The sequence below is a fragment of the Nothobranchius furzeri genome, chromosome 16 (assembly GCF_043380555.1).
Source record: "Nothobranchius furzeri strain GRZ-AD chromosome 16, NfurGRZ-RIMD1, whole genome shotgun sequence".
Classification (NCBI taxonomy): domain Eukaryota; kingdom Metazoa; phylum Chordata; class Actinopteri; order Cyprinodontiformes; family Nothobranchiidae; genus Nothobranchius; species Nothobranchius furzeri.
This window is the reverse complement of record NC_091756.1, coordinates 57,039,998-57,067,697: the sequence shown is the minus strand read 5'-3', so window position 1 is coordinate 57,067,697 and position 27,700 is coordinate 57,039,998. Positions and strand designations below refer to the sequence as shown.

Below are 27,700 nucleotides of genomic sequence, written 5' to 3'. Positions count from 1 at the left end.
TGTTTACAACTGGCTCGCAGCGAGCGATGACATAACGCTCTTGTGCATGCACAGCTGTCTTGGAAAGTTCTCGTTATGATGGACGGGTATCGAAACGAGGCACCGTTTGAAATGACGTGAATCGGTGCTCGGTCGGTACTATGGAATTCGGTCGGTACCTTAAAAAGTACCGAATTCGGTACCCATCGCTAATGTGAACGCTTTCAGAGCTCCAGTGCAACACTGTGGTCTAACGCTGAAAAAAGATTACAAATCACAATGTGTTGGAACTGTGATGTTTAATGGTAATTATTTAAATCCCTAATATTTGATGTTTGATTGAAAAACAACATGATCCACTTTCTCTTAGGATGTGCCTAAAAAGGTATTTAACTTAGCTTTATGCTAGGAGAAATCATTTGACTCCTCCACTCAGACTAGCACTCAGCTGACTCACAAAAACATCATCCTCATACACACTTGGCTGGTATTGATCCATCTTATATGAACCGACTCATCAGGTGTGGAACGCAAGATCCAAATGCCTACAAACAACAAATGATAAAGCTGAATAACAAATTATCAATAGTTGCATGATTACTCATCTCATGTATCAGCTTTGTAAATCCCTGGCTGCATGATGGCTCCATTCCTCAGTTTTTAGAGTGTAATAATAAAATCCATGTTTCAGTTCTAAAGTGCAAAGCTTAGAAATGTTCCCTTTTTATTTTGTTCATTTTGCAACATCCTTAAAATAGAAGTAGACATTTTAAAATCACATCTGGGAGAAACTGTAAAACTTTCTTTCTTTCTTTCTTTCTTTCTCAGGGTATCCGCGGGTCCTTAAAAAGTCTTAAATTTGCTTTTCCAAATTTAAGGCCTTAAAAATCCTTAAAAATTACTAATTATCCTTAAATACAGTTTCCAAAGGTCTTAAATTACCAAAGACCCAATAAACAAGATTATTTTATTTAAATTTTCATGAATTTCTAGTTAGTGTTCAGCATTTTTTGTGTACAATGTTGGCGTAAGCGGAACCGTACACATTCAGTTGGTTGTGAAAGGGGGCTTTTTTAGATGAGCACATTAGCTGTTTAAGCTAGTGGGAGATTGCACCATGGGGATGTGCAACTTTTATGGTAACTGGATGGCTAATCCCACGTTCGCAGCGTGGTTCGCACTGGTTCCAGGCAATAGCTGGAAATTATAGTTTAAATTTAATTTTAAAAAATAGCTTAAATTTGGTCAAAGTGGCCTTAAAAAGGTCTTAAAAAGTCTTAAATTTGGCTCCCTTAAACCTGCAGATACCCTGATTTCTTTCTTTCTTTCTTTCTTTCTTTCTTTCTGTCTTTCTTTCTTTCTTTCTTTCTGTCTTTCTTTCCTTCTTTCTTTCTTTCTGTCTTTCTTTCTTTCTTTCTTTCTTTCTTTCTTTCTTTCTTTCTTTCTTTCTTTCTTTCTTTCTTTCTTTGTAATTGCTAAACATTCACTGAAGTGCTGGAAACCAAATGGGCATCATCTCTCCTTTCTAAATCTATATCTATAGGTTAAATAAACACTATTTCCATGTTGTTTAGGGACGGTAGTTACAACTGCACAGTATGGTGAAGGCAGTGAAGGGAAATGTCCTCAGAGGTCAGATAAAATAAGAGGATTTCCCCTTAATTGTGTACTTTTTATATACTTATAATCTCAAAGTGGGACATTCAGTTAATGTGAGACAGAATGCGTTAGATAATCCCGTGTGTGTGTGTGTGTGTGTGTGTGTGTGTGTGTGTGTGTGTTACAGGAACAGTTAGAATGATTAATTTTACTTTTTTTCTTAGTCTGTTTGACACAAACCTTCGCTCAAGGACAAAACACAAACCCCAGTGACGGCACTCGGGGTTATTCTTGCGTAGTATCCGGGGGTTATGGTAGAAGGTAACATTGATGTAACACCTTCCACAACACATGAAGGTTTTTCTGTTTGACAAGTTTCAGCTCAAGTAATTTCCACTGAAAGAGAGACAAGTAAAAGAGATGAGAATAATTTTTAAATATACCTTAGTCGACACGATCATGGTACGTCCAACAGCACAGATGTTGGATTAGCTTCTTCTGTCAAAAAGAGTCAAATAATTAAAAAAGTTAACCCTTGGAGGTCAAAGGGTACCTTTCACACAAAACAATGCACTAGGGACCTCTAAGGGTGAATCAGTTTGGTAAATCAAATCATAATTTTGTTTTAACGTCCTGTCCTTTTTTGATGGTCTAGTACAGGTAACCATCTAATGTACTGATCTTTAAAGTCTAGCACTGAATCCATACTCTTCATTTCTGAAGTCTTTTTAAAATTCCTCAACAAACACGAGATTGGAGGAGGTGCACTGATGCACGTGGTCTTTCTTTCTATTTATTTCTGTTCTGCTGGCGGGGAGTGAAACTGATAATTCCCAGTGCCGTCTGTCTCCTCTGACTAGTTTTACTTTACATGCTGCAGGCAAAGTGCTTGGTGATGATCTGGAAAATTAATGTACATCCTCTATGCACAGACTTCCTCTAAGGATTGGATAATCCTAGGATATTCTATGTTAGAACACACTTTTGCCTTTAAATGAGATCTGAGAGTTATTCCCCTGACACCTCATTCACATTATGTCTTAAAACCATCTAGATTAATGACAACTTGATTTTGTTCTTTGCTGCACAGCTGCTTAATAGATATCTATATGGGCACTTTTTTTCTCGTATCACTTTCAACAAAATGTGGGAAAAATTAATAATAGAAATGTTGTTTGTTTAGCACCATGTTCATACATTAGAAAATAATGTTTTATGAAATGACTTTAGGAAAGTTGGCTAACGCAGTGATTGAATTCCCATTTAAATAGCATTGTGTCTTTCATGAACAAATTGGCTCCATTTTCAGGCTTGTACTTTCAGCAATGGGAGCCAGCTCGCACCTGGAAGCCACCAGGGTTTTTGTTTGTTTTAATGCAACCAATCTGGTGGAGTAAAATACACAGATTATACCACTGGGGTATGACAGGATGGTGGTTTACTCCCAGCAGATGGTACCACCGCTTCAACAGACACATCTCTTTAGAACATCATGGTGTCCTTGTGTTTGAATCAATCGACTGAATGCAGCATTCAAAATTTGAGCCAGGAGTCAGCTCACCACTCAGTCAGTTCATTTGGGAACAGCTCATCACTCATAATCTAGTTTGAATTCAGTTTGGTTTATTTATATGGTGCTAATTCACAACAGGAGTCTTCTCAGTCATAAACCCTGTAACGGGTAATTTTAGCACACAATAGCTCAAGAAAATAATTTAAAGCTGCTTTCTGAAGTTTTCCCCTTTCAGAAATTATGTGTGATTTTTCAGAAATCTGTAAAAGTGATTATCTCATCATGTACTGTGATATAATGTAAGCAATACGTCTTTTTTGTTGTTGTTGTTTTGTTTTTGCTAAGCACGCCCCCTGCCCCGCAGTAGCAAACTGAGCGCTGACCAGAACTAACCAATAGCATTAGACTACCGCTTACTTACTTCAAATTTAAGGAATACCTCGGCTGATGCAGAGTTCATGAACTTTTCACACACAAGAAAGTCTCTAAAATATAAATATATGAGAACACAACACAACATGACAATAATACTCGTAAAACAACGTGTTTTAGCTGTTTGTCGGCTACAGAAGCACATTTATAAACAGAAACGTGAAGTTGACATCTTAAAAAAACAGAGCAACAGAGTTTTTGTGTGATATGCTTGTCAGCCACTAGATGGTGTCATCAGATAAGAGAAATACTCCAGAAAGAAGCTTTAAAAATATGAATAGGTGCAAAGTATTCCTTAAAATTCCTTGTTTGGGAATAGGTTCAGAGCTGCATTGCAGGTGCTATGTGAAACGGGGAGACAAAATAGAGGAGGCCTCGGGTTGAACCTTTTCAGCACCTATAATACACCTATGATACACCTATAATACACCTATGATACACCTATAATACACCTATAATACACCTATAATACACCTATGATACACCTATAATGCACCTATAATACACCTTTAATACACCTATGATACACCTATAATACACCTATAATACACCTTTAATACACCTATGATACACCTATAATACACCTTTAATACACCTATGATACACCTATAGTACACCTATAATGCACCTATAATGCACCTATAATACACCTTTAATACACCTATGATACACCTATAATGCACCTATAATGCAGCTGTGAAACAAATACCCAAACGGTTTCATAGGTTACACCCTCCTTCCCACACAATAGAGGATAATGACTACAATTCTCTAATTTCCCTCTGGGATTAATAAAGTATCTTTGGATTTGAATGGAACTGAATTGAAATGAATGACTCATCAGGAGGTAGGGAGGAGGGGTTTTCATAAGTAGTTTCTACATCTTGAGCAACGATAGACAGCTACAGCTTCTAAGCTTGACCCTCCCATATTCCAGCCAGAATTGACAAAGCTCCTTGGATGAGAAGCAAAACTTCTTCAAGCAACCAACGAAGTCTAGTTGCTTTCATTCGAACCTCTTTTATTAATATAAATAAAAATATAACAACAATTACCCATAATAAGACTTTAGATAACTGTTTATAATCACTCGTGGCCCCATTTATTTAGTAAATAAATGATTGAACCCGTTCCTGCCCAACCCTGATCAGATCCACAAACAGCTTGTCAGAGTTTAACCTCAACAGTTCTGGTGCCTGCAGAATGCGGGCTAATCCTTCTCATTAGACTTTCTGCTGAAGTGCAATAGACTCCAGTTTTTACCTCGGGGAATGGATTCTGTGTTTGTAGTTTACATCCCGTGGGGATTTTATCCAAGGTCAGCTGTAGATTACCTATTTGGCTCATTGAGCCATGCGCTCTGTTAGATCCCCTCTTTAATGTGCATTGGTGATTGATTAGGCGTGAGTGTCTCTATGCCAATGCCGGCCTTGACTGATGCATACACAGAGCAATATGTATGTATGGATAGCTCTTGTGCGGAATGTGCGATCGATGCATGGACTCTGCTAGCAATAATTACCTCATCCAGAAGAGGGGAAAGCCTGGGGGTGGAGGACGTATGTGTGTATTGCTTTGTGTGTGTATCAGCCCTGCTTCTCAACTGGCTTCTTGAGTCATGGGTTGTTGCAATGTCAGAGAGCGTGAAACTCCTTTTCATCAGTCCTCTGTCAACGCCGTTGGCCTGGAGACAGAGTGAGGGACGTCAGAAGAAGACAGACCCAGAAAGTTGATGAGAAGGCAATTTAACTTTGACAAATGAATCAAAAATCACAGAACAAAATCATCACATGTGCGGCTTCAGCCTTTTGTACCAATGAAAAATAAACGATACTTGGGTTTAGTAGTCACTCATCAGGGGAGATATTGGTCTTTTAGTTCTGCTTGAGTTCGGGTTTGTAATTTGGAAATATTCTGCACAGATTGTTTAGCGTCTAAGTAGTGTTTAGAATGAATTACAGTTGAACTGCTTAAAATACCCCCAAATTAAGTGAGAGTGATGTGGAAACAAAATTGGAAAACTTTTACTTCACTGTGAGACCACAGTTGTATCACTTTTTCACTTTATTGCAATAATTGAAAAACAAACCACACAGCGTCCCTGTAAAACTTCTCTAATAGACAATTATAACATGTTTACACATTTTGTAAACATGCTTTAACCAGTTTGTGTAATTGTTGCACTACATAATGTGACAAATTCTTCCAAAAGAGCAGGCTCACAGAGAAACTGTGTTTACTTGTTATTTTTGAAATTCAGTCGATCATCAGTCGCATTTCACATTCAGGCTTAACATGAAAATAGCCTTCAGAACTTTTTAAGGCTTGTGTTATTTGTGGAGTTTAAAAAAAATTAAAATCAATGTTGCAAAGCAAACAGAGTGAGTGGTAGAGGCTCATTGCTAATGCAAAGCAAGATATCAGAATATCAGGAAATAAGTAAGACTCCAAATCCTGGTGTTTTCTACTCCCCCAGCTAACTTCTACTTCCTGAAACAGGAGTGCAAGAGCTTTTGTTCCCAACAGAGAACAACTCTGAAGGTAATAAATTATATTAGACCACTGCATATGCACTCAAAAGTGAACTTGTTCTTAAAGTTAGCAACAAAACAGCTCAGAATGTACAGTAAAACGTGAGATTGACCAATACATTAGCAGCAGTCAATCAAATGAAATATTGAACAGCATCATTAGCAATATAGTTATAGTGTATAGCATGAGCTGCTGTACACTAGCAGGTGCTAGAGAGCTAATAGGCATGTTTCCACTATTTAAACTGTGCGACATGTGCATGTCTCCACTTCAATTGGCTGGCCAAAAATAATGTATTTTGGGTGGTTTTCAGTGTGTGAATGTGTGTGTGAATGGATGAATGATACACTGTAGTGTAAAGCGCTTTGGAGTCCTTACTCTGAGAGGCACTATACAAGTGTGGGTCATTTATTATTTCATTAACCAAAGTAGAGCACTGCACGGGCCTAAAATCTGAGCCCGTGTCCGGCCCGGCCCGAGGGGGTGGAGCCCCAGCCCGACCCGGCCCGAAAAGGTTTTCAGGATTCTCTGGCTCGGCCCGAGCCCGATTTTTTTTTAACCAACTAAATGAAAACAAAGTCCGTCAATCCTAACCAATGTGTTAAAAGACGTGCAGGATCCGATCAATTAGTTTTTCCCTCGTTTACCGTCATGGAGATGACGGCGCACTGGCTCTGGTGTTAATCAAGTTAAATTTGATCTCTTTCCAACAATTTTCACAAGAAAACAGAACAGTCAAAAGCAGGGCTTGAGTTGACCGGATAGTTCCAGAATAGAAAGAATTACCCTGAAGCATACAGACGAACTGACATTTTATTCGTTACACACATCGCAAATGTAGCTAAATCACCCAAGAAAAGATTCCCATCTAAACATCTGAGCTGCTCAGCGCAGCTCGCTGTCAGTGCATATGTGCACAGGGAGCTGAAGTTGTGGAGAGGGGTTTGGAGCGCATCGCAGAACTAGAGCACATGCGGGAAGATTCCTCCCACTGAAGCGAGTGTTTTCCAAACCCTGTCTCTCAGAGAGACTTGTCACTTAGAAAATGTTCCCTGATTATGAAACTTTGGCTGAATAGTACTTGTTCCTGTCTCCAATGTGGCGACGCATCCAGGAGGAGAATCCCAGAATCTCTTCAGCTCAGACAGCTTATATTACGCACAAGCGTGACCCGTCAACCCGGTCTCACAGTAAGACCGGGTTGGACCTGTTCAGGTTTACGCAGACAATCTTTACATAGAATTGACTTACAGATATAAAATTAATTCAGTAAAATATAAAGCATTTTATTTGAATATCCATTCATTAATTTACAAGCACAAAGAGCCGCATCAGATGGATGGAAGAGCCGCGGGTTGTGACATGTTTTCTCCAGGACCAGAGAGGACGCAAACTCAATACATGTCTTTTATTGTGAGGTAATAATTTCTCCGAGTTTTGCGGTTGCGGGCGGGAGTAGACATGCACGCTGCAGGTGCGGGCGGGAGTGTAACACACACGTTGCAGTTGCAGGCGGTAATGGTCAGAAATTCAGCGGGAGCGGGCAGGAGCGGGATGAAGAAAACAGTCCCACGCAGGGCTCTACTGCTGCGTTTGTGTTTCAATTTTTTTTAAATGAATTCGATTGAAAATAAAGGTGCCCGGCCCGGCCCGTGTCCAAGGTAATTGCACAGTCATTGGCCCGAAGCCCGGCCCGAGGGCCGTCAGGCCGGGCCGATCCGAGGGCCTAGGGCTTCAGTGCAGGGCTCTAAACCAAAGGAGTACCTGAGCTGGAGTAGGTTCTCAAAATGGTCCGGCAGAGTTGCTGAGCTGAACTTTTGTTAACTAACGCTAATTTCTTGCAGCATTGGCAGACGTCACCCAAAACAACCAACATTTGTAAAGGTGGAAGTTGCTGGTGGAGCAGAATAGTAGAAAAAGCAAATAAGCAGCATTAACACTGCTTTAAAATAGCATTTACTAAACTCCCAACACATAAAATGCAAAAATCTCCCACAACAACGTAGTTCATGGGGCTTTGTTGTCTCAAAAATAGTGCCACATTTTACATCACAAAGCTGCTGTCCCAGTTCTCCGACTTGATGAAATTATTCAGTTCTTCAACATCACAAAACTTTTAACGTTATTAATGTTCGTGGATGCCATTTGGCACTGATCAGTGACATCACTCACTGCTGAAGCAGTGGTGATATGCTGATGTCTTTGCAAAGTCTTGAGGGCTGAATTCGTATGGAGACCCAACATCTGAGAGGACCATACCTCCCTGTTAATTTTCCCCCTCCCTGGAACTTCTAATGTAGAAACGTGCCTCATGCTTTGCCACAGCTGAGAATGAATTAAAATATGGGATCAGTCACAATAAAGTCATGTTAGCTAATTAAGCAAGCATATCTAAAACTTTGCTCACTCAAGTGATCAAGCTTCAGCCGGGTGATTTTTGGCTCATTTTGAGCCGATTATTCTTGCGCTAGTCTTTGAGGTCGATGAGATATTGCTTCATGTAGTATACAGGGTGTTATGAGAGGTCAGCAACACCTCACAACCAGCACATGATCATCTATCGTTCAGTCACACGGATATCAAACATGTTTGATATTTTGCTTGTCCCTCGTGACGGTATCACACTCTTGAAGCAACGCTGAGACCTAAAAGTACCAAAACCGCTCACACAGCGCATGCGCCAGCACTACTCCACATGTGCTTCAAGGTCTTTTTATTTGTACACTTTTCTCCACACATAATGACAAGGATTGTCAAGAAAGCATGTCTGCCATGTTTAAATCAAATAAAGCCTATCCCAAAACATTGTTTTACTTCCTTTATTTTGTCTTCCTTCTCCAATGCCAATAAACCCCTGCGTGTTCTCCTACGGCAAAGCCTCAAGGTCTTCTGAGTTTTTGGACGCAAAGGTCCAACGTGTTGCGTTAAAACGACTACCTTTAGCATTTTCAGGTCAGATGCATTGCTACCAGCCATGCAGTGGGAGCAGTCAGATTGCATCTGAGCATTGGGCCATACAGTGCGAGAACATAACTCTTGAGCTTTGCTGTGCGAGGAAATCGTACAGTTTGAGATGGAGCTGAATGCTACAAGTGAAAAAGTTGCTCAGTGTACGCCCGACTTTAGGATGTGTTACATCTATAATAGCTCTGATGGAAACATGCACTAAATTACTCCAGATGGTCCTAGAATGTATCTTTTTTAGCAAAACATCAACATACTCAGGAGGTAGACAAGTGTTCCAGTAATTGGAGGGTTGTAGGATTGATCCCGGCTCCCGGCAGAAAATGCTGCTGTTTTCCTTGGGCAAGGCACTAAACCCACCTTGTCTGCTGGTGGTGGTCAGAGGGACCGGTGGCACCAGTGTTCAGCAGCCTCGCCTCCATCAGTGCGCCCCAGGGCAGCTGTGGCTTCATTGTAGCTCATCCCCACCAGAATGTAAATAAGTGTGTGAATGGGTGAATGACTGATTGTGTTGTAAAGAGCCTTGGGGGGTTGTAGAACCGTAGAAGGCACTATACAAATACAGGCCATTTACCATTTCCTCAAATGCTTCATGATGCCATATCATCTCATTGGCCGCCTACTGCCACACATCTAGTGAGTTTACTAACTATTTTGATACGACTGCATTATAAAGTATAGTCTTAATTTGGAGCATGGCCACAGAATTGAAAGTAACCCACTTCATTTGATGCCTCTTACTAGTTTTCTGTGTCATTTCTGTTCCTCAGTTTCTGCTTCATGTTCCTTCAACTCTTCTTTATGCAGCTAAAACAAGATTCCTTAACGTAATGAGAGGTTTTTACTCCTACTTTAACCATTGAAGCCAGTAATTGTAAGGGCTTTAGCTTTATTTTGGTGTGAACATAAAGCAGGCTCTATTTCCTTCTAAATTACTCCTTGCTTGTATTGAAAAAACGACAGAAAAAGCATAGTGCAGTGTGGCTTGTTGCTCAGGCTGTAGCGAAAGTGGTAGCTGTTACAAGGCGTGGAAGGAACAGCATATTAGTCTGACAGGGTAAAAATAAAAATGCAGCAACAAAACACCCAGAGATGAAAGCTGCATGTTCCCAATCAGAGCTGGACTCAGCTGAGACGTCACGAGCTTCCGTGGAGGAGCCACTCACACACTTCACAGTGGCAGGTAGGAGGGTAAAGGCCAGTGGCAGGACCTGCTTGTCACCAGATCATTTAAAACTGACAGGTGATTGCTGCATGATGTCTGTCTCAGTCTAAGTGTGTGTGTATGAGATGAGAGCTGTCGTGCAGCTGTCATGTCTGCTCTGATCCCCACTAAACCCGCTCAGTCACAAAAGATGCCACTGTAATAGCAGCACATGTACAACCCAGAAAGCAACCACATCTGTCACTGTAGTCTCACAGATTTGATTTTCAACACGCGTTCAGTTCATGTTCTTTGGTGCTGTTCGTGAGTTTGGGTGGTGATTTACAAATTGTTGCAGTACTACAATCATTTTGTCACCACGACTGACAAGCCAGCCTATAGATGTGAAAAGATAGTCTGTCCACAACCCATTAGCAGATCTCAGTCGTGGGGCAGAATCTACAGTTTTCTTTCAAAGTGTCCCCACATGCTACTGGACAATGAACGTGACGTACGCACCACTAAGGATGATTGTAAACAAGGCAGTATGCCATATTTCATCAAAAAAGATGCAAATGCATCCTTTTTCTAAATAAAGGACTTAAGTACCTTGCTCAGCTCCCTCTGTCTCTGTCTCTCTAGTCTAAATAGACCCTTTTACTGTTTGTAAACAATATGACGTCAGCGAGAATGCGCGCGCAGCTTGGCAACAGAGAATGGCGTTGTTTCAGGCTTTATCAAGCTACGCTAACGGGTTATCACCGGCAAATCTTGAATGTTATATTATTAAACTCACTTTAACGAATGGCAACAGACTCCCGTATCCCTGTGGCATTACGGAATGGGTGGAAGATGTAGGTGCGTGGCCAGATATCCAGTGGCCCGATATATATACGTTTCTAGTGGAGAGGCCCAGTAAGTACACACGTGAGAAGCTACAGGCATACAAATCGTTAGATGCATACAAATATGTTGTCTGTGGCCACATACAGAAAGTAAAATATCACGACATAGACTCTGAGTTTTGCGTCTTGAAGGCAGAAGTCCTTCCTAGCCAAAGACAAGGACACAAGACTGCTATATATGAGGCTTGGGTCATAGTAAACAAACCAGAGAACTACGTCTTCACAGCCAACTGTACCTGTGGGGCAGGGTGAGTATAGCATAGGTTTCTTTTTTTAGCGTGCTCAGAGTACAATCGTGTTAATTTTACACAAGTCAAGAGCCAAGATATAATAACACTGAACATCATGAATAGCAAGAATTTCTAAATATTAAATATATCTGTGATGGGAAGGTGTAAACATTACCTGTCCATCTTTGCATGGGGGTTTGGACTTCGCTTTGTGTACGTAAACACAGAAGGCACAAAATCAGGACTCGAGGAGTCCAATGACACCTCGCCTGTAAATAAATAGACTGCTTAAAAGCAAACCAGCAAACGGAACTTACTTTAATTAATAGAACACACGTTAACCAGCTTTCTGGTGTAATCTTAGTACATAATTACCTTACCTGATATAAAATGGGCGCTACAAACTCGAGCATTTCGGATCGTGTTTTCAGTCGAGGTTTCATCAACCCTTTTGATGGCCTGCAGCCACAGACGCCTCCGATTTTGTTGAAATGGATGTGCTCCCTTTGGAATTCTGTAAAGTTTCAGTCCACTGCTTGAAGAGAAGCGATTCTGGCATCCATACACGCAACAACCCGACATTTTTATGTGCTCAGAACTTCAAAACAAAGGGTTTAAAATGCTGTTTTAGTATCGAGAGTGAATGAGGAAGCCTTCACTCTCGTTGCCAGGCTGCGCGCGCAACTTTTGATGACTTAGGTGGTACATCCAAGATGGAAAAGAGGATGGCAAAGTATAACTTAACACTTTATGGTTTAGGAGTTACAAACCGGCGAGAAAGTGTGTCCACAGTTGATGCCAAAACTGTATCAAATGAGCCAACAGCATTTTAGTTGTTCCCCTCCATTGCATCATCCAACCCACCAAACCAACAGAGAGCTGTGATTGGCATAACACAATACTGCTCAGGCCAATGGTAACCCTGCTGAAGCTCCTATGAAATGTGGCTAAACTGACATGGAAATAAATTTTGCTTCTGCTCCTGCCCGTCTAGATTTCTAGGTTAACACCAAAGTATCCCCAGTTAGCAACACTGGTTCAAGTTATACTGAAAATACAGTGGATTAAACAGACTTGTGTTTTAACAGTTTCATGGTGAAAGTGTCAAATGTCATACGTATGAAATTATTAACTGCCAGCGTTTTTGCTCGTTTTTAATGTTTTTTGAAGAATCACAGAATATTATGCTCTATGATCATGCAAATGCCACAACTACCCAAAGAAAGAGTAGACTCACTTCTTGCATAAGAAAGAATCTGCATGCTTCTAGCGCTATCCATTCTTTCATAATCCGTTGTCGAATTGTGAGCGGCATGCAGCTTTTCTGGTTCGCGCCTCACTTTTTTCACAGCAGCGTCTCAAAACAATTTCCTATTTCATGGCTTTTCTGCTTCCTGAAGATCCGTTTTAGAGACGTGATGCTAACGCTGGGGACACACCGGCCGAGAAAGCGCCGCAAAAATGGGACCGCCTTCATTCGGCGCCCTTGTTAAGCTATTCTATAGACCACATGGGCTGCCGAAGTGCCGCGAATCGCCTCGCACCGGCGCGCGCCGGCGCTCCAGCCCGAGCCGTGCAGCGATCATTTCGGCGTCTGCTCTATTTTTTCGCGAGCCGCGGGTGAATCGCGTCAATTCTAGCAGGAAGTCAAACCTAGACTCAAGAGGCAGGCCGGTAAATTTAACAAAATAAAGCATTTCAAAATAAAATTCGGCAAGAGTCAAATGTGTTTGTAATCAGACACTGCAGAAAAACCACACGAACACACACACACATACACATCAAACTTGTGTGCGTGTGTGACCACATGAAGGGGGTGTGGTTTTGGGTGTCTTTTATCCGGAGCAAACAGGACAGAGAGGCAGAAAGTCTGAGGCAAGCAGTTAAGATGGATGATTTTAAATTAATTATGGAAGTTGAGAAACACAAGGAGCTGTACAACCCCCGAAAAACACGGTTATTTACATACCCATGTCGGAGGAAACTGCAAGGATACAGCTGCAGAATTGGAGCGGGTTCCAAGAGATTCAATTGGCAGAAACAACTCATACCATAGGTTCACACACACAAACACACACACACACACACACACACACACACACACACACACGTACACACGTACAAACACTCAAACGTAGAGGAAAAGAGCTGAGAAAAGGCAGAGAGGAAATGGAGGACACCAAGTGTTTAAAAGAAAAAACTACAGCTGAGCCGAGGCGCGCCTCGACTGGGGCGCGTCTGATCTGAACTCAGGAGCGGCGAGCAGCGGCCGAATTTTGTGAGCGATTCGCTTCTCGGCGCTTCCGCGGCCGGTGTGTCCCCGGAGTAATTCTCACGGTGCAGGGGCTCGTTCAAATGCCGGCCCCATAAAAAATGCAATTGACTGATAGCAGTTGGATGTAAAATGATGACTTTAGTTGTCAATGGCAGTAAGTGAGTTAATATTTGTTCATGCTTCCATTAGTCTCTAGAAAACAAGCAGTTTCTTGTAAAATGACTAAAGTGCAGTGTGCTATTTGTCCTTTCTATATTATTATTTTTTCACAATTGTGTTAACTTAATAAATGTGTATATGAGGAGATCAGATATCGGTTTCACCAGCCATCAAGTCGTGTTTGGACCCAGAGGGAATGTGAAAACATCATGCATCTATGGCTGAATCATTGTCTCTAAACTTTTCTGTGGCGGATTAAAAACATCTTTAGGGACATTTAGCATTAATGTTGAACACGTAGGTTACGATACTGAAGTTATGTACTCATCTGCTTAGTCTGCAATGACGTGCTCTTCTTTCAGCATCAGTGGCATTGAGGACAACGTGCTGTGAGTGCTTTAGCCTTGTAGGGCTCCAACTTCCTGTCATTTCAAGGACACATTCTGAAAACACATCTTCTTTCCAACTTCAGTCATTAGAGCCTTGGCGCACAGCAAACCTGTTGATCTGAATGAAATAGACACAATGTCTTTTGTGAGTGTTGTAAGTATGTGTGACATGGACACTGACTGATGGCAGAGTGTTACATAGTGACGTAGACCAAAACCGACATTCTTTATGTAACTGCTTTACAGAGGAACTATCTCACAGAATGTCCTTCAATCTGTTTGTTGCAAAAACACAGTTTGAGTGAATTTTGTTCTTTTTCAATTGGCCTTGAAAGGTAAAATCTGTTAAGAGATATTCTTCAGTAGAGCTTAACAGGGGCGGCGTTAGGCCCGGCTACCTGGGCTGAAGCCCCGGATGTTTCATGAAAAGCCCCCAATCTAAATCGCAGATGTAACATGCAGTACCAAAGTCCAACAGAGAGGGAGCAGCTGGCAGTAGTTTGTATACAGCCTGCCTGAGCCTCCACCACTGAAGAAGAAGCCCTTCAGCAGCCGGCTTCTTCTACACTCTCTGCCTGAAACGCATGAGTGAAGATGGATATAAGGACGTTTTTTTAGACCAAAAGTACAACGACAGAACCCCAGCTTTGATGAGACTGGTGTTGACTCAGGTTTGTGAGTCTTATTTGAAAATATTTGTTGTGCTGCTGGTTTGCCTAAAGTTAGCTTACTATCAGGTAAAGTTGTTGGAGAAAGAAAGGGAATATTTACTATCATCTCACACTAAACACTAACAGGAACAATACTCTGCCCAGAAAATGCTTAATATGTAGCTTCAGATTAAAAATTATGTGGTACAAGACATATATGATGTTGACTAGTGCGTGTGTTAAGCCCCGGATGTTCTTCAGTCCTTAATCCGCCCCTGGAGCTTAATATTTATTTTGTTTTAGATGCTGTCTTTTTTTTTTTTTCTAAACAGCTCCAACATCCAGGCCTGGAGAACGCTGATGAAATGGTTGATAAACCACAGTAAAGGAATGGTTTGGCTTTTTAGAAGTGGATCTCTGTAGGAAGGTTACAAGAAGTTGATATCGAACCTGCTGTAGCTGGATTCCTGAAGGATCCCGGTTTGGAAAAAATAGATATTTTTATTTTACTTCACAAGGTAATGGCTAGTCAATGCTGGACCAAGACTAAACCAGATCGGTGCAACCCTATCACAATTCCAATTTCAATAGTAGTTTCAGGCAAATGATCTTTTAGAAACTTTGACAGTGTGCAACTTTTGCATCAGATATTTAGCCACTCACATAGGAGCAATGGTTATTTACCCTAAGAGGCTGTCGGTCTGCTGTCTTTAATCCGGTGTCGTCTAAATGGAAGTTTATCCTGCTCTAAGAAACCCTCTAATTTTGAAATGATGTAAAGTTGAAAAAAAAAAGGCTGAACAGAATAAAAATGTTACAGCAACTTTCCATCCTCGGTATAAAAAGACAACCTTTATTGTAACTGTGAAATTTACAATCGACAACAAAAAAAAAAAGGTTTCATGAATGATCTTCAGCTGGATTGTAACGAAACCTTTGAGATTAGATTAGGGCATTGATCCTAAGCTTTGTCTAGCCATTAGCTTTTCTGTCCAGTCAGAACCAACCTGTGTGTAGCTCCTGTTGCATGATTAGCAGCTCAAACAAACGCTTACCCCAAAATTCCACTACCTCCGCTCCACCCCCGCCTTCCGCAGCCGCTCGCTTCCGAACTCAATTTTTTACTGGTACCCGCTCTACAACGGCTCCGCTCCGGTGCGGAGACCTGAGGTGCGCAAACCGGCATGCGAGGGATTTTCGAGACCTTGTGATACAGTCCGAGCAATAAACGCGGAAGTTAGATCCAAACACCCGTTGTGTGGGAGAAGCATCAAAATGAACTGTTTAATCTGCCCATCATTTGTGTAGAGAGATCAGCAGTGTTTGGATCAACAACGTGTGACTACCTTGATAGTGGAAACTGTATTTATGGCTTATTTTTGTGCATTTAAAGTTCAACCGCCATTGATAGTTGTTAAAAGTTGTTAAACCTGTGCATTTGAAACAAAAAACGCTTTTTGTTTATCGCTTTATTGTGAAATAACGGAAGCTGTGCTTGCTCCTTTTCCTGTTGGGCAGTTGTGATTTCTGTCCATTGACTGCGGAGGTGCTCCGGCGTCCGGCAAAAATGGAATCGATCCTATTTATGCCGGATGGCGGAACGGTGGGCGGTGCACTGCGCCGCACGGCCGCAGTAGTGGAACAGCTCTGATTGACTACAACGGGACCGATTTTGCTGCGGAGTTCGTGCCGGAGCGGAGCGGAGCAGAGATAGTGGAATTTTGGGGTTAGGCTTCCCAAATTATTTCAGAGCATCTCAATGTTATCACTACCACACTTTCCAAGGTAGAACAAGTTTTGGGCAAATAAACATTTGGCTCTATTGGAAACAGTCGTACAGGCGAAAAGCAATTTGTCATTTCGCTAATGCCGCGGATGCTTCTGCTTGGGTTAATAAAGTCCTGCTCACTATCTACAGCAGGAAAGATGATTAGTGCCTACTTTCTGCCTGATATTACAAGATAAAATAGTATAAAGAGCTCCCAATCACTCATTGTCGTGAAGCTGATGGCGAAAGCAAACATGAATTTCCTAAAACCTCACGTATTGTTTGTCAGTGATCTCTCTACGCAGCATCCTTCTTTGTAACAACCACACATCCCTGGACAGCAGTTTCTCTGTTCTTCTTGCACGCTCCACTTTTTAAAATAAGCGGCTCTTGTGTCTAGTGCTTATTCAGCATGTATAAAAAGCACAGTCAGCCCTTGCTTATCAAATCACTTGTCAAATTCACAAAGGAAACCGGGAGACTGCTGTAGAACAGAATTTTGTGCAGGAAACCTCTTCTTAGAATCATTAGATAAAAATAGTTAAACAACTACTGACGCAGATGTACACCTTTACGTTAATAATCTCTGTAGTTGTTTCTTTTTCTCTTTTACAATATAGACTTTGAGCTGCAGAAGGACCCACAATCAAATCAGCTTGCTTTAGATAATCTTTGTATGATTGCTTGATGTGGAGTGGTGTAGTTACCTGAGGGAGTGGGAAGGACTAGGGCAGTCTGGTCCTCTTTCCACAACTTAGTCGGAGGCTTTGTGGCATCACATTTTCTAAGCCATTGCTTTATGTGTGTGTGTGTGCGTGCGAGCGAGCGATTGAGTGAGTGGAGACTGAAAAACTGAAAATGCGATTGTGGTTTCCTGCATGCCATGCAATCATACTTTTTAATGTCTGAGACTGCATGCTTTGAATCTTAATGTGTTCGTGCAAATTTCTGCGTTTCGTTGACTTGAATGTTTTTGAGGTGTGTGCTGATGTCGTGCTTGTCTTTGATTAAAGGGGCACGTGTTTCTTGTCGTGTTTAAAAATCCCACTAATATTAACATGTTGGTTTGAGTAACGAAGCAGCTGACCACTCCCCCTGTTCAACTAGTACGTTAGATCCCCGAAAACAGAACACTATCCATTGTCAAAAGGCAAAACGTAGAGAAAAATGCTGTAAACTTTTTTTGGATTAAGCCCAAACCAATTTCCTGTTTTACTCTCTACAAACTGAAGATAACTCTGGGGAACTGAACAAACAACGCTGTAATTAATCAAAGAGAGGTGTCCCCTTTTTCCTGTTTTGCTGTTGCTTTGCCAAACTTTCTCTTTTGAGCCAGAAAATATGTAGTAAAAACATTTTCTACATCTACCAAAAAAGCTGCAGCTTTACTGCACATGGCTAGAAAGTGAAAAATAACATAATTTCCCCAAGATGATGTTTGTAGGCAGGAGCTGGGATCCATTAATTATTAAAAGCAGAAACTTTAATCGTGGGATTTATTCTGAATCCTAAATCACTTATTTTTAAGTCTCAGCTCTAACCATTCATGCTGAAGATCAAAGGATTACAATGGAGGCTGAGTCTGAATCACAGTTTTTGAACTTGGCTCTGTAATTACTTTTTGGTAGACTACCTGCTCCAAACACCCTCTTTTACCTTTTTCTCAGCCTAACAGCCGAGCATCTACATCTTGCACTTTGTACCAAACCAAATGTAATTACAGAACACACGTTTTATACCACCAAGGTGGGGGTGGGCTGGTGGGGCGATGGCAAATACCCCCACCTCCTGACAGTCCCAAATGCCAAAGGTTTTTAAGTGCAATTTAAAAAATTTTTTAGGTGCAATTTCAAATGACAGACTTCAATTATATCTATTTAACACATTTTTGTGTCCTTCATAGCACAAAGGACTTGTGTTAAATAGAAAGCCAAGCAGACCTATAACAGAAGGCGGTTCCATAACTAGACTGTAGTCATTTTTAATTAGCCTGTATATGACAACAGCCCCATAAGTCTCCTGAAGTTTGTTATAGCTTTTAGTTTTGGTGCCACTTCCTGATGATCAGTCTGACCACTCCTCTGAAACCCTACTGGAGGTCCCCCCGGCCCTGAAGCTGAGGTTTGACCAGGTGGACCTGCGCATGCTTTGATGGGGCAGGAGGAACACAACAGGTGGAGTTGGTCACATGCTTCTGTTCAGTGCTCCGCTCTTAAAGGTGCTGCTTCTTTTACAGATTGTTTTCTTTTTTCAGCTACGCAGATTATTATCAATCACCCAATAATGACAATGCCTATACAATGTACTGTTTTAAAGAGCTTCACATCGTTTGATGCGATTTGGTTAATTCTTCCTTTTTACCAGAGAACTTTTTGACCTTTTTTTTTTTAATCCCTCTTTTCTTGCTCTGTAATGATCTGAAAACGACTCTCACACATCAAAGTCCGACTGCATACATGTGAAACAGACTTTGTGGTGATGTCCCTGTCGGATTGACCGTTTTTCTTTTAAGAAGTGCAATGAAATGATAATCACTTTCTTATCTTTTGAGAGCGTCTTTTGAAGACTGTGTGTTCTTGATCACCTTGTTTTCCTCCCATCTTCTTTTTGGTCCCTATAGGTCCCCTTACAAAGAAACACACTGATGATTTAAGTGATAGTGACCGCACGGATGATGAAGGTATTTTTTCCCCCAGTGCCAATCTGATTTGCATGACAAGGGAAACCAAACTTACCCTTTCTCCTCAACTTTTTATCTTCTTTGATTTTCTTACATTTCTTGTCCTTTTTTTGAAAGTAATGGACATTTTCTTTTTGCTCTTTACTCGTAAACTCTTTTTGGGCTGAATGTGTTTTGTCCTTTTCAGCTTGATGTCTAAGGTTTACATGTCTACCTCCATTCTTTGATAATAATATTGTAACATAAACTCTCTGCTTGGACTTGCTTTTTACTTCTTTTGTTTTATTTTTATGTTTTTTCTTTTTTATGTTGCATCCCACCAGCAGATTAAACACCTTAACCCTTCAGCCAGCTGTTATGACATTTTATGCATGTTTCTTTTTGTTTGTTTGTTTGTTTTAATTTGCCTAAATGTGGTCTTGTTTTAAAAGGTAAACCACTGGCTAGCTGGCTTTGAATCCTCACTAAAGTCAGGACCTGTTTCTGATTTTGGTATCAAATCAAATAAATGGAAAACTGTTTCATTACAAACATACAGTCTGTGAAATATGTTGATGTTGCCAAAAACACAAGTTTACTACATATCTTCTACATAGAAAAATAACAACAATAATAATAACAACAATATTATTTCGTCGTATGGAAAAGATAAATCATTTAAAATTCTAGTTGATAAGAAATGACCCTGCATCCACTGCAAAAGTGTCAACTGAACAAATAGAAGAATACAGGAAACTTAAATATGAGGTGACTTGAATTGGATATTTTTAAATTTGACAGTTTTTCAGCCCTATGGGAAACAGAAAGCGCTAATAGCATCAGCCATTAAGAATTTATCCTATCCGTTCTTCTTGTGGAATCTTTTATTTTGTTCAAGCTGTGCTAAAGTCTCACCTCTACTTTGCACCGGAGTGATCAGCGGAGCGGAATGTTTTACTTGTACCTTTCGCTGAGGTCCAGCACGCTCCGAGAGAATCTCAGCTGCAGAGCGGCTTCTCTGCCGTGCTCTTGCCGGACTCACGAGATCACAGAATCCCTCGAGTTTATGCCGTCTGCCATTAAACCCAAAAGAAGGGAATTACATTTGGTATCGCTGTTTGATGTCATATATGAGGTTGTTCCTCTCCACTGCCAGGATTAAAGCCATGAAAAGCACACCGCTGCACTTTGGGAACGACGGTGTGATTAAAGCTGTTAGGTCTCTTGTATAGACGTTAATATACATAGATATGTAATCGCATCCCTGGAATAGTCTTTTATTTTGAAAATTCCAAGGAGTTTTCACTCTGAAACCTTGTTCGATTTCCTGTCTAATCCTGCTGAAACTGTCATGTTCCAGAAGTGGCAAAAATGTAGCCCAAAGCTATCTTTAGTGGTGCGGGGCGACTTGACCCTTCTGGGATGAGCGTGGAAATTTCAGCGTCGCGGCTGGTTTGAATCTCCCCCGTAGACTGTAATGGATTTGAATTTAAAGCAGTGCCGTTCCGCACCGCTGATGCTTCTAGTGGGAGGTAGGGGTAACTGAAGCAATTCCAATTTCCAACAACAACAAAACATGAAGCCATCTAGTCTGATCAAGAAGAGCTCGGAACCTGACATTGTAACGTTCTCCTAACGTTCTGCAGAACCTGATCCTGCACAGCCACATATAGAACCAAAGTTGCCTCATCCTTCCCTGACCTGATTCAGTCAACCAGAATGTTTGAAATAAATTACATGGCAGCAGAAAGAAATGCTCTCCGCAGACATGTTCATACGCACATGAACTTGTATAAAGTAATGTAGAAGCACATTTACATGTTTCACATGCTGATTTATGCCTACAAGCCGGGAATAAATTAATTACAAGCAAAATAATAATAATAATAACAGTAGCAATGAAAGAAACACACACACACACACACACACAAACACACACAGACCTATATGCTGCTCCTGTTCAATTTAAAATGTAGCGTTTTAAGCTACAATGATGCATTCAAACTTCTGAAACCTAATAACACTAAATGAGGAGCTTTCTGCATGGTTACTAAGACGATTTAGCGTGTTGAAAAGTCATACCATGAAGAAAATGTCCTTGATAAAATCCTGAGGTGGCATCATTTCCCCTCAGAGCTGCAGCAGTGCAGTTTTAATGACAGCCAGGTCTAATAAGGCACCTCCACTGTATAATGTCACCAAGTCAACAGAAATTACATCCAAATAAAACTATCTGGATCCCTTTGATGTGAGCTTTCATGCTGGTTTTCTGGGCACTCACGCACACATGCGCGCACATGCTATTGAGATTAAAGAGAGTCATATAGCTCACCCAGATCTAGCAAGCTTCAAGTCTTATCTCTATAAAAGATGTGAGGCAGACAACTAATCCAGTTTAATATATAGAGAAATGTGTTTGAATAACACACATCTTTATAGACACCCTCCAACTTCCATCTCTGATCAGCTTCCTACACCCGGATTCCTCCTGCCGTAATGTGTTGATGTTCTTAACCTCTGAACAACTGTGTCCTTGTTGACGCACAGAGAACATCCCTATCCTTGACCCCCCTCCACCCCTACTAACACAACAAATCTTGCATTTTACAATCTCTTTAAACTGCATACATCTGGTGTTTGTAATCCCTTTTGTTCTGGGAATAAAGACGTTAAAGTGTGAGTTGATGGGAATGAGGGATTTGCTCCTAGCTCCGGTTTTTACGGCACATTTTCCTAGAGTGCTCGAGAGGATGGATGCCAAGAGTGATGGGATTTCAAAGACTCTTACCAGCCCCTGGTGCGCTGTGTAAAATATTATAGCAATACCTGAGAGATTGTAATCATCTCTTGAAGAAAGTATGTAGATGTGGAGTTTGGAGGGCAGAAGGATGAAAGTTGAGCTGGTTGCCATGTAACAATCCTGGAGCAAAAACAAAAAAAGTTCATTGAAAAGTCTAATCCTTAGAGCTCCTGCTCACGAAATAAGTTGGGCTAATTAAGATCATACACTAAATATAAAATCAAAAGTTTTGAAATAAAATCCAACTGTTCACTTTCTGTACCTGCTTGTTGGTCCTGGAGCTGAAGCCGGTCTCCAGTGGGTGAGAGGCAGGGTCGCACCTGGACAGGTCGCTTGTCCATCCACAGGGACATGTAGAAACAACCATTTGCCCACAGACTCACTTCTACAGTTAATTTAAAATCGCCAATGAACTTTAAATGCATGTTTTTGGTCTGCCGGAAGAAGCCAGAGAATCTGAAGCAGTCTTGCACAGCGAGAGTGTGCAAACTCAAAGGAAGGGAGCTGAACCCAAGACCTTCTTGCTGCAAGGCTTCAGTAGGAGTAACTCTTCTGAGCACCTCTTCTGTTACGGATTCAGGCAAAATATTATTATAACTGGTCTTTATTGAAGGGAATAGTCTGTCCTCTACAAAATAATTCTTAGTCATTCTGTTTTGGTGCTTTACCACAAAAGGAGTACAGTTTACTCTATAGTCATTTTCTTTTTCTAATCTCTCAGTTTGAATAATTGTGAAAAAATTGTCCAAACACAAAGTCTACAAATCAAATTACTTTTAATATTCAAGTGGGTTTTCATGAAAATGTGTTATGAGAATACAAATGATGAGCTGAAGACACAACTCAAAAATTTGATTTTTGGTGTAAACATTAAATTATGTCAGTCATTCAATTTAAAATGTGAACTAAAACGTGAGATAGGCCCATTCCATGCTAATCCAGATAGCTTAGACTTTCTTTGTTATAATTGTGGTGATTATGGCTTACCCCAAAATTCCACTACCTCCGCTCCGCCCCCGCCTTCTGCTGCCACTCGCTTCCGAACGTAATTTTTACTGGTACCCGCTCTACAACGGCTCCGCTCCGGTGCGGAGACCTGAGGTGCGCAAACAGGCATGCGCCGGATTTTCGAGATCTTGCGATACAGTCCGAGCAATAAACGCGGAAGTTAGATCCAAACACCCGTTGTGTGGGAGAAGCATCGCAATGAACTGTTTAATCTGCCCATCATTTGTGTTGAGAGATCAGCAGTGTTTGGATCAACAAAGTGTGACTACTTTGATAGTAGAAACTGTATTTATGGCTTATTTTTGTGCATTTAAAGTTCAGCCGCCATTGATAGTTGTTAAAAGTTGTTAAACCTGTGCATACAAAACAAAAAACGCTTTTTGTTTATCGATTTATTGTGAAATAACGGAAGTTGTGCTTGCTCCCTTTCCAGTTGGGCAGTTGTGATTTCTGTCCATTGACTGCGGAGGTGCTCCGGCGTCCGGCAAAAATAGAATCGATCCTATTTTTGCCGGATGGCGGAACAGCGGGCGGCGCACGGCACCACACAGCCGCAGTAGTGGAACAGCTCTGATTGACTACAACGGGACCGTTTTTGCTGCGGAGTTCGTGCCGGAGCGGGGCGGAGGTAGTGGAATTTTGGGGTTACAGCTTATGAAAACCCCACCTCCAAAATCTCAGAATATTAGAATATCCTATTCCATATCCAATGTTCTAAACTCAGTGGCACACTCTAATCAGTTAATAAATCCAGAACACCTGCAAAGGGTTCTTGAGCCTTTAGATGGTCTCTCAGGCTAAGATGGATCAAATGGACTTAAATGAACCTTTGCACCATGCACAACAGAGGGACAAAAAGTAAACTGCAACACAGATTCAGTTAGTTGCACAGCTGGCTGCATTCCATTCAGAAGTTCTGCTCTTTAGCATTTTAGCACAACAGCCAGAGTGCACAGCTGCAGGACTAGAACACAGCCCTTATTATTCCACATGTGCTTCCCCTCCTCTTGCAAGGCAAAACGTCTGCTGTAGAAAAAAAGCCCATTAAAAAGGAAAAAAAAAGGAAAGGAAACTCCTCTGCTGCCTTTTCGTGTTTTTGGTGTAAGTCTTCCTCACTGGCAGACAGAGAGGATACCAAAGTAGTTGTAGCAGCCTGGGGGCATCTCTCAGGGTTTGCTCCAGGAAATCTGATGTACCTGAGTGTCTTTGATCATAACCTCATCCTTCAGGAAGCAGTGATCTACTTGCAGCACGCTGCTTCTCTCCCTCTCCCTCACTCATTCCGTAAAATCCTGAAACGTTGAATTGCTAAAAATGCATCTTAGCTTCCTGATCTCTACTGTTAAATAAAAACAAAAACATGAAGTCTTGTTGCAAACTCTGAAAGCATCTGGTTTGGGAGCAGAGTTTAATGTGCCTGCTCATTTCAAATGAACACAACTGAAAGCGTAAAGCAAAATCCTATCATAAACCGAGGAACTTGTTAGCATCAGGGCATCAAAACAGTTGCATTGATATAGCTGCTCTGGTTCTTGTGATAAAGTTAAATAAACTGCTGAATTAATCCATGCCAGATGAGGATGAGAATAATAGTTAAATAAGAAACTCTGCAAATGAAGAGAGCATCCAGGCTTTAGAGGATTCTGGGCGCCATCATTTGAGGGTTGTTTGGAAGAAAGTGCAGAACAAACTGGACAGCGTGATCTCAAAACCCCAAAAGATGTTGGATCCAGTCTACACTGGGGCTTCTTTCTACTAGAGAAGCCAAGTCGACTTAAGATAACACCATCATATCAGTCTTACTCTAGCCTTACTGTTGGCCTAGATCAGGGGTGTCCAATCCTGGTCCTGGAGGGCCGGTATCCAGCACGTTTTCGTTTTAACCTGCTTCAACACACCTGATTTCAATCAGCAGGTGATTAACAGGCTTCTGCAGAGCCTGATGAGCTGCTGCACAGGTGATTCAACCAGCTAATCAAGCGTGTTGAAGCAGAAAAACCACAAAACCTGCTGGTTACCAGCCCTCCAGGACCAGGATTGGACACCCCTGGCCTAAAGAACTAAACCAAGTAACAACAGGAATGCTGAATGTTTAGCACTGTTTATGTCCACGTCAGAAATGAAGCACTTCTCCCCAGATCATGAAAAATATACGAAGATAGGAGAGGTGGTTTTCATTCTATAACAAATGTTTAAGTTTGGACAAAATAAGGGAAAAAAAAATTCTAGTGTTGTGATTCCAAAATCCACATCCTCCATCTTCTTACAACATTTTAGTTATGGAAATGTGATAGTCTGTCTGGACTGTAGCATGATTCATTTCCTCCAAACCCATCTAATCTAACACGTCTGGAATGTCACTCACTGCTGATCTCTACTGTTGCCTGGTGGTGTGGTTTCACGTCACCACTACCACCACCAAGAGGTCGGGGGACGGCTTGCAGCATTCAACAACCAATACAAATATCGTGACCACAATATTCTTTTGCTTTGTATATAATTTCACTTTAACCTTTAGTTCAACCGAAACTACTCAGGAAGTCGTGAGCTTGGTGCCTCTCAACTTCATGCCATTTCAATTCAATTCAGTTTATTTATATAGAGCTAAAATTTGTGTTTTGAGTCATTATTCGTGTAGATGAAGTCAGCCAGAACACAACATCAACACTGAAATCACCGTTATCAGTAGAAGTCGTACAGGTTCAAGTCAAAACACTGGAATGTGGTGCAAATGTTAATTTGTGTCAGTAATTCAGCTTAAAAAGTGAGACTCGTTACCAGGCCCCCACAATGCGGCTTTAAAATTGAGTCAAACCCGGAAGTAAGAAAAATTGCAGTTCCACCTCGGTCTGGCCTGGAAACTGTTCCGGGATTTTGAGTCTCTGTGTTTGTGTATTCTGTTTTGGATATTATTTGTGCAGTTTTTGGACAAAATGACTTGCTGTGGCATTACTTGCACTAATAGAGCATCCAAGGAGTCTCCACTTAATTTTTTTCGGTAAGTAAAATTATATTTATGTATTTTAGGTCACTGCCGAGCTGAGCTTAGATTTTAACATGTTCTGTTTAACCATGAAATTTAAATGTAAAAGGGTAAAACCCAGTGCATTTAACACAATGCTGCATTTTAGAAAATGGGTTGAAATATAACATGTTGGTGGAGCTGGGTTCCCACTATCGGTTTGTGGAGCTCTCGGGAGACCGATGTTTTCCACCCGGAATGCCGGCTGTTACTCCCCACAGCCCGGTCCATCTCTGTCTGATCGCGGCTTCTGTTAGCTGCGCGGACTGAGACCTGGTCTCGGAGACCTCTGTGTTCCACCCGGTTTTACCCAGCGGTCAGCCCGGCGTATCTCTGACTCAGAAGCTCTGGTGTTGTGCACAGTTAACTCCGGTTGTAGCTAGGTTGCTACCTCCGTTAGCTTAGCTCTCACCTCCGCATTAGCTTTGGGTTAGCTTCAGGTTAGCTTGTAGCTAGTTCGAACAGGTGTCGTCAGTTGATCCCAGCCTTACAGCACCACCCTCAGCTCCACCTCTCTTCCCTTTTATGGAATTGTCTGGGCTTGACGGAACCTGTGACATGGTCAAAATGGCGGTGGTGGCCACCTCCCATTTATCTTCAAAAATGTGTTATTGGAGCCTGTAGAAACTCATTGTCCATATATTAATGTCGATGCTCGTTACATAAAAAGCCAGGTGTCCCAAGCCTTTATTCATTACACTTGTGATGATTTTTGGCATACAGGTTATGAAAACCCCACATTCTAAACTCAACGTGTCACACTCTAATCAGCTCATGAATCCAGAACACCTGCAAAGGGTTCCTGAGCCTTTAGATGGTCTCTCAGTCTAAGATGAATCACTGAAATAAATGAACTTTTGCACCATATTCTAATTTTTCAAGTTTCACCTGTAGTTATGAAAGATTTAAAAAAAAACATGATCAGCACGGTTAAAATCACAGACTGTTGTTTATAAATCCAGGTTTTGTGTAACTCTTGTTCACATCAATGCTTAGCCGGAAACAACTGCTGTTCAGGACTTTTGTTTATTGGAATATCCAGATCAATTCTATAATATGTATAGATGAGCTGTCTCTCAGCACGGTGATCCTCTACAGGAACGCGTGCAATAATTTCAATAACTGTTGTGTGTTTATGTTAACAAAGTATATTTAAAAAAATAACCAACAACAAATGTAGAAACACAGTGAAGGCACGTGAGTGTTGGAGGCAGTAATCTTGATCTCTTCTAAACATCTTCACAACAAAATGATGCCATTGTAGTTTATGAAGACTCTCATTTTGGATGACAGGCGTGTTGAAAGTCCAGGCCCGAGCATCTTCAGCAGCCTCATCGTCATGTGACTTGTTGCAGCTGTTGTGATAAATATAATCTTTACTGTGATGGTGTCATGTGCCTTGGTGTTATTATCATGGGTATCTTCATCATCAGAGCTGCCAACACATTGACTAGATCATCATCATGAGCTGTGAAATCATACAATACCACTTTGATGTCTCTTAGCTAATCGTCCAGATGGCTATCACTTTATTTGAGACTACCACACTTTAACTTGATAAATACCACCCTGCAGTGGCCGTTATTGTCATCATCAGCGTTGTTGGAATGTGCCATCAGGAACCTGCAGTCCATCAGTGTCTAACAGCACAGCTCACTATCATGGCTGTCTT

General features: G+C 41.3%; 1 protein-coding gene across 4 annotated transcripts in view; it reads left to right on the top strand.

The window, feature by feature from the left end:
- The window catches only part of nlgn1 (neuroligin 1), a 520,675-nt gene that overhangs the window by 199,713 nt on the left and 293,262 nt on the right, over positions 1 to 27,700 (top strand). For 2 of the 4 annotated variants that reach the window (XM_054749773.2, XM_015962273.3), the window contains one exon: positions 19,160 to 19,219. The exons of the other annotated variants lie outside the window; for them this stretch is intronic. In XM_054749773.2, the coding sequence (XP_054605748.1) occupies positions 19,160 to 19,219 (60 nt within the window). The remainder of the gene's footprint in view (positions 1 to 19,159; positions 19,220 to 27,700) is intronic. 4 annotated transcript variants of the gene reach the window in all.